Consider the following 15,988-nt stretch of genomic DNA (forward strand, 5'->3'; position numbering starts at 1 on the left):
AAACGTCTTCTTAGCGAAGTAATTCCACACTGACCGACAACTAATGAGCAATTAACAACAGTAATGTTTTTAAAAATGTTGATCGATCATTAAAAATTTAATGATTAATTTCATCCTCGAGATCCTCCTGTTCTACTTCTCCCCTGGTCCCCATCTTCTCGCTGGCATGATGTGGACGCAACACCAGAGATCCACGCGACGTCCTCATCCCTGACACCCTGCACCAACCACCAAGGATGGTTCTTCCCACACTAGATAGAGATAGTACCTTAGGTTCAATTAACCTCTGTCACATGAAAATTTTACACAGTACATCTGTGACAAATTACATTTAAGCCGTCGAAATCTTATGATTCGAATGCATTTCACTACATTTAGTGCTTCGTACTCTGCTCATTCAAATGCAGGATCATTCTGTGCGCGGGATTAATTTTATGATAAAACATAGCACCTGGTCCAAAATGCGGGGTCGTAGACGCACCCATTCGATCTGCTGCATGATTAAACGCGAATATTACAGGAAATATATATGTTAGTAACCGAGAAGCCCCAAGCTGCAGCAGCAGCAGATCGATCGAGTAGAGAACAAATATATTCACGCAATGCATGCATGAAGGAATGGGCGAACTAACCGACGTCGAATATCGGCAGAACATGGAGATCGTATAGCGACAGGTTGCCAACGACGACGCATATGTCGCACCTAACTAATTATGATGCCACTCCTCCGTTTGGTTACAAATGACTATCAATTTGCGACCGTATTTGTGTACTTAATTCAGATCGAGTTTGCATATGTAAGGTATACGCTTCTTTTTTTTTCCGGAAATTGAGATTTTCCAGTAGTTATTTTGTTATTGTCACAACAAATAGACCGAATGTACATTAGATATAATGTGTCCTTCCCCGCGTAATTAATACTTCTTTTTTTCAAGGTATAAAATTATAAATGCAAACTACATATATTACTCCATTAATTAATGTTTTAGTTCATCCTATTAATGTTTTAGTTCATCCTTGTTTCCTTTGTTTCTCAGTCCAACATTTTATTGATTTCTTTCGCGTGCGGTTAATTAGGACCATTAATTATGAAATTGTGGGCTCTGGAAATAGGAGTCCAGCAGTCCAGCTAGAATAATTTTTAAAGTACCAATACCTTTGTAATTTTAAGTTGTTTTTCAATGCATGATAGCACTTCCTAGTTGACAATTAGCTCTATTAAATATTATTTATACTATTATGAGTACTTAAAAATAAAATTTTATAATTTTTCAATATTATGCGGCGAGTAATCAAAAGATCTCAAAATTATAAATTTTAATGGTTATTGTGACACGTTTATAAGTTAAATGATATAGAATTATCCAAATTAGATTAAAATTTGATATAAAATTTTTTACGCCATCTAAAATATGATTAGTTCATTTCATCAAAAAATTAAGTCCTCTATCATTTTTTTTTTTAATTAGCTAGGTTTTCATGTTTAATTAGTCATTTATTTTGAGACTATTTGTGCGTTAGGCGAATAATATCAACAATTAAATTGTAAAATTCAGTTTTTAAGTACTTTTATAACAATATAAATCATGTTTAATGGAATCGATCATTGATTCAGATATTTTACTATAAATAACAACATGAATGCACAGAAACTTATCTTCTTCCAAAAGTATTTTAGCATTGTTAAAGTAAACTATTAGAAGAAATATCGTATTAATATATTCTTGCAATAACTTAATTCTATTTTTTTTTTTTTTAGAGAAATAGGTAGCAAGCTACCTGCTTCATTCATTAAGCAAAATGAACTAAGCGTATATGGTGGAAGCAGCTAGGGCCTCCAAATAAGCCAGCAAAAAGAGAAAAAAAAAAATCGGTGGACAAAATTTTACAACGTAAAAACGGAGGTGGACGAATGAAAGTAACAGTCCAGGTTCACAGAACTTCGGTCCAAGATTTGATCAGAGACACGACACGTTCGAGAGCCCGGGAGGCATCGGGAAGCACTTCGCAGAAAATAGTGTTGTTTCGTTCCGTCCATACGACCCACCAGATTGCCGCCAAAAGAGTTAGATTTTTCGATCTCGTCACAGCGTTGGGGTTGTTAGAGGTCTCTGTCCATATCCGTCGAACATCCCCTAAGTCTGAGTCGGTTGTATCTGGACCTCCCGCAACAATTTGAAGGTATCTGACGACAGGTTTCAGGTACCAGTACACAAAAAATGCAATACTGGTCCACTGAGCACCCTCGGCGAATCAATCTGTCCGCTGTAAGTAATTTCTTACGAAGTAGAATCCAAATGAAGATTTTGTGCTTGAGCGGGATTTTTAACCTCCAAAGGTGTTCGTACATAGTGTCTATCTGGACTGCATCGGTGATGAATTCATAAAGGGATTTAACGGTAAAGATTTGGTTGGCGGTCCACCGCCACTTTATTATGTCCGGTGCGTCAATTGGACTATACTGAGGGAGCAGGTTTTTGAGTAGCTCGATATGTTGGCGATTACCAATATTGGCGGTCCACCGCCACTTAATTCTATTTTTTTACTTTGTGTTATGGTAAACTTAGTTTTTTTTTTGGGGTGATTATTAAAAAATAGAAGCAAAAATAACATTGATCATACAAAAAAGAAAAAAAAGAAACGTATATATAGTTTAAGAAAACTATAATTCTTTTAGAAAAATATTTAGTCTACAACCAAAATGAATCATAATCTTTACAACTTCTAACCCAATGACTTCTAAAATTTAAACCAATCCTTTTAAATTTTTAATTAGAAAAGAGTAATTAATAAGCCTACTGTAATAAACTTAGCTTTTATATATATATATATATATATATATTGAGAACGGGTAAAGTTAAGAAAATTTATATAAAATAAAAATCATCATCATTCAATATTTCAGTTGCTTAAAAAAACCCCGCGTACTAACTATCTCTCAAAAAAAAAGGAAGATAGTACACTACCTATTTTATTTTATTTTATTTAGAAATAAGTTTAGCTGAAAATATGAATCAATTAGAATTCGAACTTAGGATCTCGGTATCAACTACCAAGCGCTTTATCACTTGCTCTAGGACAGTCCGTATAAGCTTAGTCTTTAGATAATTAATATTATATTATTACAAACCAAAATAGGCTACAGACCAAAAATTGCTTATTTTTATGTAATGTAATATAATAATAGGAAAAAAAAGATGGCCGCCTGATCCAGTCACTCTCAGTCTCCAACTCTACACAAAGCCAGCTCACAGCCTCACACCACCGTATCCNTCCCTCCTCTGTCCCCCATCCTACTACTTAATTGTCCTCCCTCTGATCCCCTTCCCTCACCTCTCCACTCTCACAATCATAACAATGGCACCAGCACACTTCCTCCTGCTCCTCCTCCTCCCTCTGGCATCTCCCACGCTCTTCGCTGTCGCTGCAACGGTCGCGCCGGGCCCGACACCGGCCCCGCTGAACCTGACCGGCATCCTCGACAAGGGCGGGCAGTACACCACCCTGCTCCGCCTGCTCAAGGAGACCCAAGTTGGCCAGCAGCTCACCAGCCAGCTGAACAGCTCCTTCGACGGGCTCACGCTCTTCGCCCCCACCGACAACGCCTTCAGCCAACTCAAGCCCGGCACCCTCAACACCCTCACCGCCCAGCAGCAGGTCGCTACAAATTCAGTACTCATACTACTAATTATTCACTGCAAGAAAATTATCAATATTTAACAACGCCTTTTTTTTTAATATTAATAATATTTAAAAGTGTTTCGCATCGTATTTTCAAAGTAATGGTTAAAGCGTCGACAAATGAAGAGCCGTCGTGTTATGCCAGACACTGATAAAACATATTCTGACGTTTTAAAGCTCGTTTCCTGTGTAGGTGGAGCTCGTGCTGTACCACGTCCTGCCGCGCTTCTACAGCCTCACGACGTTCCAGATGGCCAGCAACCCGTTGCGCACACAGGCGTCCGGCAACAACGGCGTCTACACCGTCAACGTGACCAGCACGAGCAACCAGGTGAACGTGTCGACCGGCGTCAACCAGGTCGTCGTCAGCAACGTGCTGCACTCTGACTTCCCGCTGGCCGTGTACTCGCTCGACAACGTGCTGCTGCCGTTCGACCTCTTCGGGGTGAAGCCCCCCGCGGCCGCCCCCGCGCCGGATGTCGCGCCCAAGAAGAAGCCCAAGAAGGCGCCCGCGGACTCCACGGCCTCGGGCCCCGCCGCGGCCGACGCCACGGCGTCCGGGGCCGGTTTGAAGAGAATCGGATGGGGTTTTATCGCCGGGGTTGGTTTCATGGGCATCATGAACCTCCTTTGAAAGGAGTCCGTTGTTGCATGCATGGATTGTTTAATTAATTTAATGTCTCGCATTGTTTGTACATGAGCCAGTTTGTGATAGTTTGTGTCAGCCCACGGCCTGCAATTCTTTTTTTTCTTCTTTCCTTTTTTCCTTCTTTGCACCACGATTTGTATTCCGAGATTGAATTTTTTTTTTTTTAAACTCCTCTTTGATTTGATTTATGATCTTCTTTATGGAAATAAATTAATAAGGGGATTTCACGAAATAAACAGGTTTTTAATACACGTACGTACGTGCATGAAAAACGAACTGAGCCTCTTACAAGCCATGTATATTAATTGATCACCAATTAGATTTGCGTCCCTTAATTATTAGAATGATTAATTGCAGTTTCCACGTACGTAACGATTGAAGAAATATATGTTTTGTCTATGCACGCTTGACGTGCGTGCGAATTTAAAACATAAAAAAATGTTAATTAAATATTTTATTATTTTTTATATGTTAAATAACAGTTATAGACAACATCTTTTTTCCTATAAATTAAGTTAAGGTGATGAGCTATATTATATATAAATATGCGGAACATGTACAGATGACCTTTTCATAAGAACTTAATTATTATCTGGAACTTGGCCATATGACAGCTTCACGGGCTGTTCATCTCTGTCCCCATCCCGCAGAAGGGCCCAAACATATATATACTGGACGAGATCATCACAAAGTGCATGTTTTAATTAATTTGTAAGCGCAGTTAAACACTTAAACTACGTAAAAATATATTTCAAATTAATTTTATTACATTACGTGAAATAAGGAAAATTCTAATCACAGACAATATATATACCCATTTCATGTCGAAATAGTGTGTCGATTTTTATTTATTTATTTATTTTTGCATTTTTTGTTTAGCGCAACATTGAAATTTCTGAATGATTGTTGCTATTCATATATATATACAGAATAATCAATAATAATCTTTTTTTAATTTAGATGGGGCATTTTACTGGCTGCTAAGGTGTGGCCGGGTGCTCAATCTTGAAGCAAGATTCTTTTCTTTTCTTTTTTTCAATTACATTTGCTATACAAGGTTTATAGCGTCAAACTAATTAATTTTATCAAGTTATATATATGTGATGGTTCTTATTTAATTAAGAATAATATAATAATTTTATATTCAAATAATATAAGGAAAAAAATGTAAAATTACATTGTTCTGTTCTCAAAGATATCCTAAACTATACTTTTTCATATTAACAATTTTTTAACTTTCATTATTTAGATGTAAGCTAATTATAAGAGTGATGCTAATTAACCTTTCAATCTCGATGGAATTGTAATCTTACAACTCCATCATCCAATAGTTAACTTTTCTCTACTATTACTGACCGTCTCTAGAGTAAGTGACAAAGGCCTTGATGGTTGATATTCGAGATCCCAAATTCAAATCATAATTGATTCACATTTCAAGCTAAATTTATTTCTAAATGAAATAAACGAAGCGGATAGCTAGGGTGCTACCTAATCTCTCAAAAAGAAAAAAAAAAAGCTTTTCTCTACTATATATTCTTGTTATTTTTTTTTTAAAAAAAAAATATCCTAGATGAGTTGGAGGAGTATAATCCTTTGATCAAGGGTTATAATCCTACAACCTAAAGAGAGTTGTAGACTTAAGCTTCGTTTGAAATTGTAGTAAGGTTATGCGAACGCTATGTGTGGTGAGGAAATACAATAAAAAAAATTTTTGTTTAGTTCTGTATATATGTAATATCGCATTCGATATATTACAATAAGTCGATTATAATTTAGTTTCTACGATTTTATTGAAAAATGCATAGACATATAGCTATATATGTACTTTTGTTCAAACTTTAATTTATCTGGTAGCATTAGATAAAATAGCCACGCCATTATTAAATTTAATAAAATTACTTTAAATTTGGTACAATTTCTAATCACTGATGTGAAACATTACATATTTGGTGGTCCCTTTTTTAAAATAAAAATATTTAATATGATACATTTCTCCTTGCCCATGTGATCTCTTTATCATTTCCAATATCATTCCAATTTTTTTGTCAAATTAATTGGTAGAAGAATGATTGATGATAATCATCTCAAACTAAGCAATCCAATCCGATCACGAAACAGGCCAGGCTGACAGCATCCCTTCAGCTTCCTGCCCGAGATGACGACGCCCTGACAGCCCTCTCCCTCCAACTCTCTTCACTGCCAGCGCATTCCACCCCCACCCTGCAGGCCCCCTCCCCCAACTCCCTCATCTAATTTTGTACTCCACACTATAATAAATCTCACAAAGGCCACTTCGTACGTATAACTCATGCACGTAGTAACCCCAATGGCCTCTTTCCAAAATCCTTCACTACCATTAGCATTCTTCCTCGCCATAACAGCAGCATTCTTAACCAATGCCGCCGCCGCCGTCGCGGCGCCCGCGCCGAGCCCGAGCCCGGCAGCGATCGACATAACAGGCATCCTCGACAAGGGCAGCCAGTACACCACCTTCAAGCGGCTGCTGAAAGCCACGGAAGCCTATCAAGAAATCCTGACGCAGCTCGACGATTCCTCCGACGGCGTCACCCTCCTCGCCCCCACCGACGACGCCTTCAAAGCCCTCAAGCCCGGCACCCTCAACAAGCTCACCGCGCAGGACGAGTCGGAGCTCGTCCTCTACCACGTCCTCCCCCAGTACTACACCTTCGACTCCTTCGCCACCGCCAGCAACCCCGTGCGCACGCAGGCGTCCGGCTACGACGGCGTCGACACCGTCAACGTCACCAGCACCGGCGTTAATCAGGTCGATCGATTGCCATACGACCAATAAGACCGGTAATTTTAAGTTATCAGATAATGATATTTTTAATACAATACATTCGACAACTCAGGTATATGTGTCGACGGGCGTCGTCGGGACAACGATCACGAACGCCGTATATTTGAAGTACCCCGTGGCCGTGTACTCGCTGGAAAAAGTGTTGTTGCCGAACGAACTCTTCGGGCCGGAGTCGTCGAGGAGGCCGTTGAATTCCCCGCCGGCCCCAGCAGCAAAGCCGAAGAACGGCACGGCAGCGGCGCAGTCGTCGGAGAACGATCAGAGCAATTCGGCTTCCGAGAACAGCCTTGTGAAGAGGAGGATAGGGTGGGGCTTCGTCGTAGGGTTTGTGCTCGCGCGTGCAATGGGCCTACTGTAAATTAATTTACTACTACGTACAAAGGAGAGTGATTGTATTCGTGTACAAATTGTGTGGTTTATATATATATATATAAATATATATGTTCGGTGCAATTTGTGGTTTATTTGTAGTTTATTAGATTAATTTGAGTGTTTTTTTAATTATATTAGATTGGAAAAATTAAAGCACGAGGCTTGTCGGTTGAGACGTGGGGATTAGGACAAGGCGATAAGGCAACGGTCCATCGACGAATGTTGGGAGATCTCAATTATTATCGACCCTCTTTAGTGCTTAATCATCGGTACTTAAAGTTTCATTCTCAAAAATTATTTAATTCATATTTTCAACTAAATTTATTAAAAAAAAAAAAAAAAAGCGAAACGAGTAACATGTCACGTCCCTCTGAAAATAAAAAAAAAAATCTAATTATTTTATTTATTAATGGGCTGGAGAAAAGCCGATGTTGTAGGCTCCATGTAATAGCCCAAATTAAAGCGCGTTTCATATCTGCACATCTCTACGGTCCGTTGGTCCTTTGGGATTTGATCACCGTACATGATTAACGGTAGGATCGATATTGATCTTACCATGAGGATTGCTCCTGTAAATTTTTTATTCGTTAGTGTAGGAAAAAAAGAAAAAAAGAAAAAGGAAAATTCTTATAAGATAACTATTTTTTAGAAATTGATGATTACCTTCTTAATTTATCCTCATTGAATGGAGTACCGAAACCAAGTCAGATTCGCATTGGACCACAACTAGCGTGAGCCCAGCTCAATTATAATTTAATGGGCTTCGCATGGGGCTTTAGTTTGAAATTCTCAGAACTTTGTTATTATTAATAACTTGAATTTAAATATGAAGTAGTTAGACTTCGAATTTAGAATCTCAAATATCAATCATCAAGTTCTTAGCCAACTGCGCTAAGTACTGTCGGTATTATTCAATTTGTTAAATATGATGGCGATATAGATTAATTACTGAAAGGGTAGGAACTACATTGTATATAGCATGAAAAGTATCATACCATGTACTCAATGGGAGTTATTAATTTCTTGAACCATCAGATTTTTTTTGGGGGACCTTTTAAGGAAATGGGAGTGCAAATAAGTGTTTGCGACATTTGGACTTTAAGCGATTTGGGCCGGTGATTTAAAACGGATTGGTTTGTTAAAAAGGGTGTTTGTGTTTTGTTAATTAACAAACATCTAATCTATGTTTTATACACGATCAAAACAAAACAAAACAAAGAAATCTGTGATATATTTCTCATTGTTAATGTTAATTTATATCCAAATAAAATCAAATGTTGGTTGGTTTTTTTTTAACCAGGGTCTAATCCCACGAACCCCACCAATTACTGGGCATTTGGGAGACCACATTCTAGATTCTCGTGATCAGATCAATCTCTCTCTCTCTCTCTCTCTTTTTAATTAGCTGCATCGAAAATAGTGCCGTGCCATATGCTCCTTCCCAACCCTAAAAAGAAAATCTACAAGATAAAAATGAAAAGGAATAAAGTGTCCTTAATTTGGCTTTTTATTTAGTTACCAAAGAGTAGAAAATTTTAAAAATATTTTACCCTTTTATTTGGTTTGGTAACACCACACGTTCCTCTCCAGGACTTTGAGATTTAAATATTCACTTTTATTGGGTACCAACCCTCTTGGGTTCCCTCCACTCCCCAAGGTCAATCTAAGGAAACAAACATACCCTTGGTGACAAGGGCTCTCTTTTCCCCAAACCCCCCTTGTTAAAATTTCATTTTTTTTATTTTTATTTTTTGGTCCCCTCTCTCTAAATCTCTCTCTCTCTTACTCCCAATGTATAGTATAGTGTATAGTGTATAGTGGAGAGAGAGAGAGAGAGAGAGAGATGCATGGGACCATGTGAGCCAAGGTTACAATAAACAAACACTAATTGTAGGGCTTTGGGAGGGAAAGAATCTTATTGTAGATGGGGGGAAAAGAAAAGATGTGGAAGATTGGGCCTAGGGCATGGAGAGAATATACTAGAGGTTGCAAGAGTTCATACACTAAACTCCAAGGGGTTAATACTAAACAAAGGGGATTAATAATAAACAAAGGTGTAAAGCAAATTTAGCACAACAAGGAGGATTAGATTATGATTAATCTTTGGACTAAGGTCAGCCCACAAGCCGACGGCTTCTCACTCTTCCAAAAATTCACTGCTTCTCTTTCCTTTTTCTGTTCCCTCCTTTCCATAGTTTTATTTCTTAATTTATATATACTATGTATTTTTCAATTTTCTATTCTCTCCTTATTATTATTACTTCTTATACTATGTATTTTTATGGGTTAAATGTATTAGAATCATCCGATCTTTGTTTGTTTGTTGATAGTTGTCTTGGACTATCAAATTAATTTTAATATTTCCCACCAAACTTTTGAATTTGTACAGTAAACCACCTAGATTCATATGCAATCAATTTTAAGCTAGCACACTAACATTAACCAAATGGTTGAGAAATAGTAAAGAGTGCATGCCTGTGTTTATAATAATGAGACGTTTTAAAGTTGCAAATCACATCTAATGGTAAAATTCACCATAATTAATTCTCACATTTAATTTTGAACATGAATGTTGACATAAAACACCATATTATATGTTTAGTTACTGTTTTCTAAATCAATTTGTTGATGATAATACTTTAAATGAAGGAATATGGATTAGATGATTAATTGGAAAATTTTAAAAGTTTGGGTGGCAAAAGATATACAAATACCTAAAGTTTAGGAGCAAAGATTTAAATAGTTCTGATGCATTAATTTAACCCCTCCTATTATTGTTACCAGCCAATTCATTATTTATTTATGATATGATGCTTTAAAAAGGTGAACAATATGATTCATCTATCCATCTGTATTCATCAAAAGGAATCGAGGTGAAGTATATAGACAAAGAATGTAAAGTTTTATAGAGCTAGCTAGCTCAACGAAGCCCGGATTAATATATAGGACACGTATACAGGAGAGTGCACATGCAAACAGTGATGATTCAAATTGGTGCCCATCTAATTAATGTATTAATTAACGACAATGTTCTCACGACACAGCGTCGTTACCTTACTGGTCGATACAATTAATTTATAACCAAGTAATTATGCATTGTTATAAACGGACAATAGCTAAATTCTCTCCATCAAACAATATTGTTGTAACAAACACTATAGTGCTATTCGCATGGGAAAGATGGTGCTTTAAGACAAACAGTTTTTATTGGTGACGTGAAACGTGACTTGCGTTCCTGGGCATGTATGTACTCCCAAAACGTAATAAGAATACATGCAGGGGGTTGGAAAGAATCTAAACTGTGACGGTCGTATGGGGTGATGTGATGTTTTCTGAGATTCACCTATTTCATCATGGTTTTTAGAAATTTCTTTTTATTGTATTTTCTCTCAAAAAGAAAGATATGATTGGTTGGATATAATGATATAGTGTAGCTTCTACATATATAGTAGACCTCTTAGGAGAGTTGGTTATGTGTTGGTGTAATTGTATCAAATTAATCTAATAACTTCTAACTTTTTAGTTTTTATATGTGGAAGGAGAGAGAATCAGACACACTATTGGGTACATTCTAGGTTTATGGTAAGCTTATAGTGCTTGGTATAAATGTAAGGGCCACCTTTACTAGTGTATTATATATATATGTTAAATAATGAAAGAAACATTATGTCCAAATTTCTCTACAAGTTTACTTTGCAGCAAAGCCAAAGCATGATGAAATGAAACCTTCTGCTTTTCATTGCAATAAAATCTCTAATTAATTGTGTTTTCTTCGTCAAACGTGTAACCGAATCCTACTGTTGCTGAAAGTATAAGCATAAACAGTGCTGAATGAGCCCCGCTGGTGAGAATCATGTACTACAGTAAGAAATCCTGCTATATATTGCTGAAAGTAAAAAAGTAAAAAGGAGATCATGTACCAATTGAAAACAATCTTCAAGGCTGCAGAAAATGTGCTTACATTGTGATGATGAGTGGCAAAAATTGAAAAAAATGCAGTTTAATTTGAGGAGGAGAGGAATTAGTAAACAGCAGCAGCAGCATGTCAGCAGGAACTTAAAAAAATTCTGTGGCAGTCAGGTTCCTGGCCCAACTCTGCTAGCGAAAACGGATTGAAACGGGTTGTGCGAAGAAAGATGGGCGTCGTACGAGTTTTGCGAAAAAAAAATGATAGGTCCGTGACAAGCAGCTAATGATAGTGGTATAGTAGTACTGACTACAGTAGATCTGTGAGGAGGGTGCAATTAAGCAAGTAGTGCAACAGTGCAGGGCAGCAAAGGGAAGAGGCAAATGCGTGGACAAATATTCCATTTCCTGTCGTATCCGCCGTCGCCTAGTCTCGGAGTCCGTGGTGGCACGTGATTACATGCTGCGTCTTCACAAGGGAATCGCAACCCAAACTGTAGCTAAATCACAGGATTCACAGCACCAGCACCAGCACCACCCTTTTAATTACATGTGTTAATTAAATATTAATTACACTGTACTGCTATTAATTTTAAACTAAACCAATGTATAATTATGTATGCATATATAGCTGATGACTAAACTAATTAACTAAGCTGAGCTTATTAATTCTTATGCGAGAACTACACGTAATTTGTTCCCTCAATTCCTGCCTCGGGACGCGCGCTCAGAGATAGAGAAACCTCCATTGAGATACCAGTATTAATTCTCACTCTTTGGCAGAGATATTTATTTCTTTTTAACTGTATATAAATCATTTAGTTGAACAGATTCTCATGGACTTCATATTAATAACTTTCAATCAAATCATTCCATTTGGCGTAAGAAAAAAATATATATTGGCAAAATATCTATATTGATATATATCATTTCAATTTGAATTATTAAGGCCGATTTTATGTCACATTCTACTATACAAATCTTTTAAATAATATGGTATCTTATTTCAAGAGGCTTTGAGTTAGATTCTCACTTAAATCAAATCATTGAGACTGGTCAGGTACATATTCTATATAAATTATAAATTGGCTGTTAATTACAAGTCTAAAATTTAGAAATTAATAAGATATATGCAAAATGTCAAGACAGCTTTACTAGCTTGCCTGTTATAAGTCACGTAAAAATTAAGTTACAAGCTATTCTCAAAATTAAATTACATATAAACTATAATTCCTATGTTAAATTTAGTAACCTAATTAAATTAAGTGGATGTTTAATTGTAGTTGACTATGCACATTTTGAAGTTTGAACTAATTTTAAAACCTTATATATAAATGGAGTACAAACTTAAAGAAAGAAGTGAAACATCACATTATGAGATAATCATTCCAAATTAGAAAGGCATTCAAATTCAGCTTTTTACCCCCCACAACCCCCCCCTTCCTCATGCACCTTATCATATGTGTCATCATGCCCATTTCCCTGTCAACTAACAACACTTTCAACTTCACCTTTTTACAACACCTCCCTAGCTACCACCTAGTGACTTGTTACTATTTTTTTACTCATTAATTATTCAATTCAAAAAACTAGAGAGAGAGAGAGAGAGAGAGAGAGAGAGAGAGAGAGAGAGAGAGCGCTATATAGGCCTTTGGTTGTGCTCTCACACATTTTCATTCCTCTTATTAAGTGATCTCTCCCTTGGTGGAGATTACTACTAGCTACCAGTATACACACCTAGCTAGCTATCGAAAAGTTGGTGTTTTTGTCACTCAGGAAGAGAGGGGAAAAAAGGAAAAAAGAAGAAAACGAAAAGATAATGGCAGGAGCAGCCATCTCAAAGGCCTTCCCACCAAACAACCCACCTCATCACGACTCCAACCTCCCCCCTCCTCCCAAGAAGAAGAGAAACCTCCCAGGCACTCCAGGCATGCAAATTTTACACATCTCCTTAATTAATTTGTTCAATACTGATCAATTCTAATTAAGCATTGATTAATTTGTACGTATATAAGTTAGAGAAAAATTTGTAGCATGGGTATGTATATATATATGTTTGCTAGTTATATATATATATATCCTTAATTAATTGTGGTGTTGATGATCGATCGGAGCAGATCCGGATGCGGAGGTGATCGCGCTGTCGCCGAAGACGCTGCTGGCGACGAACCGGTTTCTGTGCGAGATCTGCGGGAAGGGGTTCCAGCGGGACCAGAACCTGCAGCTGCACCGGCGGGGGCACAACCTGCCGTGGAAGCTGCGGCAGCGGAGCGGGAAGGAGCCGCGGAAGCGGGTGTACGTGTGCCCGGAGAAGAGCTGCGTGCACCACAACCCCGCGCGGGCGCTCGGCGACCTCACGGGGATCAAGAAGCACTTCTGCAGGAAGCACGGCGAGAAGAAGTGGAAGTGCGACAAGTGCTCCAAGCGCTACGCCGTGCAGTCCGACTGGAAGGCCCACTCCAAGACCTGCGGCACCCGCGAGTACCGCTGCGACTGCGGCACCCTCTTCTCCAGGTCTAACTCCTCCTCGATCTGTCTTTAAATTGCTATCTATTTCTGAGCATGTTTCCTAGCTACTAGATCAATCGACCAATATTCTCTTAGATAATATCTTTTCATTCTCAGAGGTCGTAGGTTCGATCCCCATTTTTACACTGTAGATATATATATATCCATCGTTAGATATCGCACGCGCGACACAATTCTAAGTTACACATTTTCTACACAAATATATATAAAATCGAACTTGAAGGTCCTAAAATCAAAATTAGAACCGATAGACGTGATCAATCAATACTGGCGTGGAAATACTCGTAAGAATATATTATTGGTAAATTCATATGACGTAGATTTACAAATTTCGTTTAGATGATATTGTAAGCTATATATATATATATATGTAATATGTGTGAGTTCATGAAATGATCAACATGTTCTAATTAAGACGTGTGCATGCATATATGTGAAACAGGAGAGACAGCTTCATAACTCACAGAGCATTCTGTGATGCTTTAGCCGAAGAGACGGCGAGGGTTTCTGCGGCAGTGAACATCGCCAACACCGCCAACTTTCTATTCACTGGCGGCGGCTTGATCGGATCCGACATGCTACATCCTTTGTCATCCAACAATCTCAAGCTAAATATATCTAACAGTGATCATCAAGGTAATAATAATAACAATAACAATGATGAACAATGTAGAAATAATGGGCTCTCACTGTGGATGGGCCATGGATTGACTCACACTACTGAGCCTTTGAGCGCCAACATTGCTACAACCCTGAACGACGTGCACCACATGAACCCTATGAGTGCTCATGCAACGTTGTATACTGATGATCTCTTCACCAACACTGCATCGAATGGGCAACTGCATCTCGATCACAACCAGTTAAGTTGGTTGTATAGCGGCGGCAACAAAGTATCGTCAAATGCGAGCACGGGCGAGTTCACGAATACTCTGAAGGAGATTGAAACTCCCCAGTCTCTTCTCACGAGCATTCCTTCCTTGTTTAGCAACCAGCACCGCTCGACGTCTGCGCCAGTGTCGGACATGTCGGCGACCGCACTGCTGCAAAAAGCGGCTCAAATGGGCGTCACGTCGAGCGCTACTACGCCGTTCATGATAGGGAGCTTTGAGTCCAAGTCCAATGGCACTCATGAGGCACTTGATCAGGAGTGCAACAAGTTAGGCGAGCAGCATCACGGTTTCTTCGGATCGAATTCGAACCCCTCGAGCAATCTCGAGAGCATCATGAACGGATTCACGGGGTCGAGCCCGTTCGAGATGTTCACGGCTGCGACGATGAGGCGCCATGTATCACTTAAGGATGATATCGGAGGCGGAGGAGGAGAGACCAGAGATTTTCTGGGTGTTGGATCAGTGCAAACACTTTGCCCTCCATCAATCAATGGATGGATTTGATCAAGTTTCTTATGCAGGTTAATCAATGACAATTAAGCATATCCAAGGAGATCAAAAGCTAGTTGTTGAGGAAAGAGGTATCTGGGTATGTGGGAGAAATGCTTTTCTATGCAAAACTTTGTAGGGGATAGAAAGATGATTTATATATATATATATGCAGGGTGGTTCAATCTGCTAATTAAGAACTAGGGCAAAGTTCTCTCTAAAGTAGGAGGAGGATATAGCCATGCATGCATATTCTCAAGATCCCTGAAAAGCACTTCTTAAAGAAGCAGCAATATGCAGTAAGTGCTTTCGGAGAGGAGTGGGGGGAGGCAAGAAGCACCCTCTTTACAGCTCTATTATTGCACTACATCCCTTTCAGTGTTTGTTTTGTGTCTAATATGTGGGGATTTAATTAGTATTTTGAGTGGTACAATGCTAGATCTTTTCCTTAATAAAGTTAATAACCATAAGTTTGTGCTTAACCACATGTCATTGAGTGTGTGGACCAGCCATGCACCTAATTAATTGAACACAGGTTTTAGCAAAGGTTAATTACAATGTCTATTGATCGATCTCCCCACCTAGGTAGCTATAGGCCATGCATTTTAAAATAACCCTTTCCTAACTTCGTATTTCCGATTATCTCTT

General features: G+C 38.4%; 3 protein-coding genes across 3 annotated transcripts; all 3 read left to right on the plus strand.

Annotated features, from left to right (window-relative positions):
* Nucleotides 3,303-4,566, plus strand: LOC109709856 (fasciclin-like arabinogalactan protein 6). Its single transcript, XM_020232208.1, has 2 exons — nucleotides 3,303-3,657; nucleotides 3,875-4,566. The coding sequence occupies exons 1-2, from the start codon at nucleotides 3,358-3,360 to the stop codon at nucleotides 4,313-4,315; spliced, it is 741 nt and encodes a 246-aa protein (XP_020087797.1). The 5' UTR covers nucleotides 3,303-3,357; the 3' UTR covers nucleotides 4,316-4,566.
* On the plus strand, nucleotides 6,592-7,655 carry LOC109709857 (fasciclin-like arabinogalactan protein 9). The gene is made up of 2 exons (XM_020232209.1): nucleotides 6,592-7,115; nucleotides 7,204-7,655. The coding sequence occupies exons 1-2, from the start codon at nucleotides 6,639-6,641 to the stop codon at nucleotides 7,507-7,509; spliced, it is 783 nt and encodes a 260-aa protein (XP_020087798.1). The 5' UTR covers nucleotides 6,592-6,638; the 3' UTR covers nucleotides 7,510-7,655.
* On the plus strand, nucleotides 13,079-15,543 carry LOC109709858 (zinc finger protein MAGPIE-like). The gene is made up of 3 exons (XM_020232210.1): nucleotides 13,079-13,357; nucleotides 13,547-13,943; nucleotides 14,401-15,543. The coding sequence occupies exons 1-3, from the start codon at nucleotides 13,249-13,251 to the stop codon at nucleotides 15,353-15,355; spliced, it is 1,461 nt and encodes a 486-aa protein (XP_020087799.1). The 5' UTR covers nucleotides 13,079-13,248; the 3' UTR covers nucleotides 15,356-15,543.

The sequence above is a fragment of the Ananas comosus genome, linkage group 5, assembly GCF_001540865.1.
Source record: "Ananas comosus cultivar F153 linkage group 5, ASM154086v1, whole genome shotgun sequence".
NCBI lineage: Eukaryota > Viridiplantae > Streptophyta > Magnoliopsida > Poales > Bromeliaceae > Ananas > Ananas comosus.

What these genes read in the sequence shown, in the direction of transcription:
- LOC109709858 (XM_020232210.1), top strand. Translation starts at nt 13,249, where the DNA reads ATGGCAGGAGCAGCCATCTCAAAGGCCTTCCCACCAAACAACCCACCT. An exon ending in AAACCTCCCAGGCACTCCAG is followed by an intron (nt 13,358 to 13,546) that starts GCATGCAAATTT and finishes CGATCGGAGCAG; the next exon opens with ATCCGGATGCGGAGGTGATC. An exon ending in TGCGGCACCCTCTTCTCCAG is followed by an intron (nt 13,944 to 14,400) that starts GTCTAACTCCTC and finishes TATGTGAAACAG; the next exon opens with GAGAGACAGCTTCATAACTC.
- LOC109709857 (XM_020232209.1), top strand. Translation starts at nt 6,639, where the DNA reads ATGCACGTAGTAACCCCAATGGCCTCTTTCCAAAATCCTTCACTACCA. An exon ending in CCAGCACCGGCGTTAATCAG is followed by an intron (nt 7,116 to 7,203) that starts GTCGATCGATTG and finishes TCGACAACTCAG; the next exon opens with GTATATGTGTCGACGGGCGT.
- LOC109709856 (XM_020232208.1), top strand. Translation starts at nt 3,358, where the DNA reads ATGGCACCAGCACACTTCCTCCTGCTCCTCCTCCTCCCTCTGGCATCT. An exon ending in CCCTCACCGCCCAGCAGCAG is followed by an intron (nt 3,658 to 3,874) that starts GTCGCTACAAAT and finishes TTTCCTGTGTAG; the next exon opens with GTGGAGCTCGTGCTGTACCA.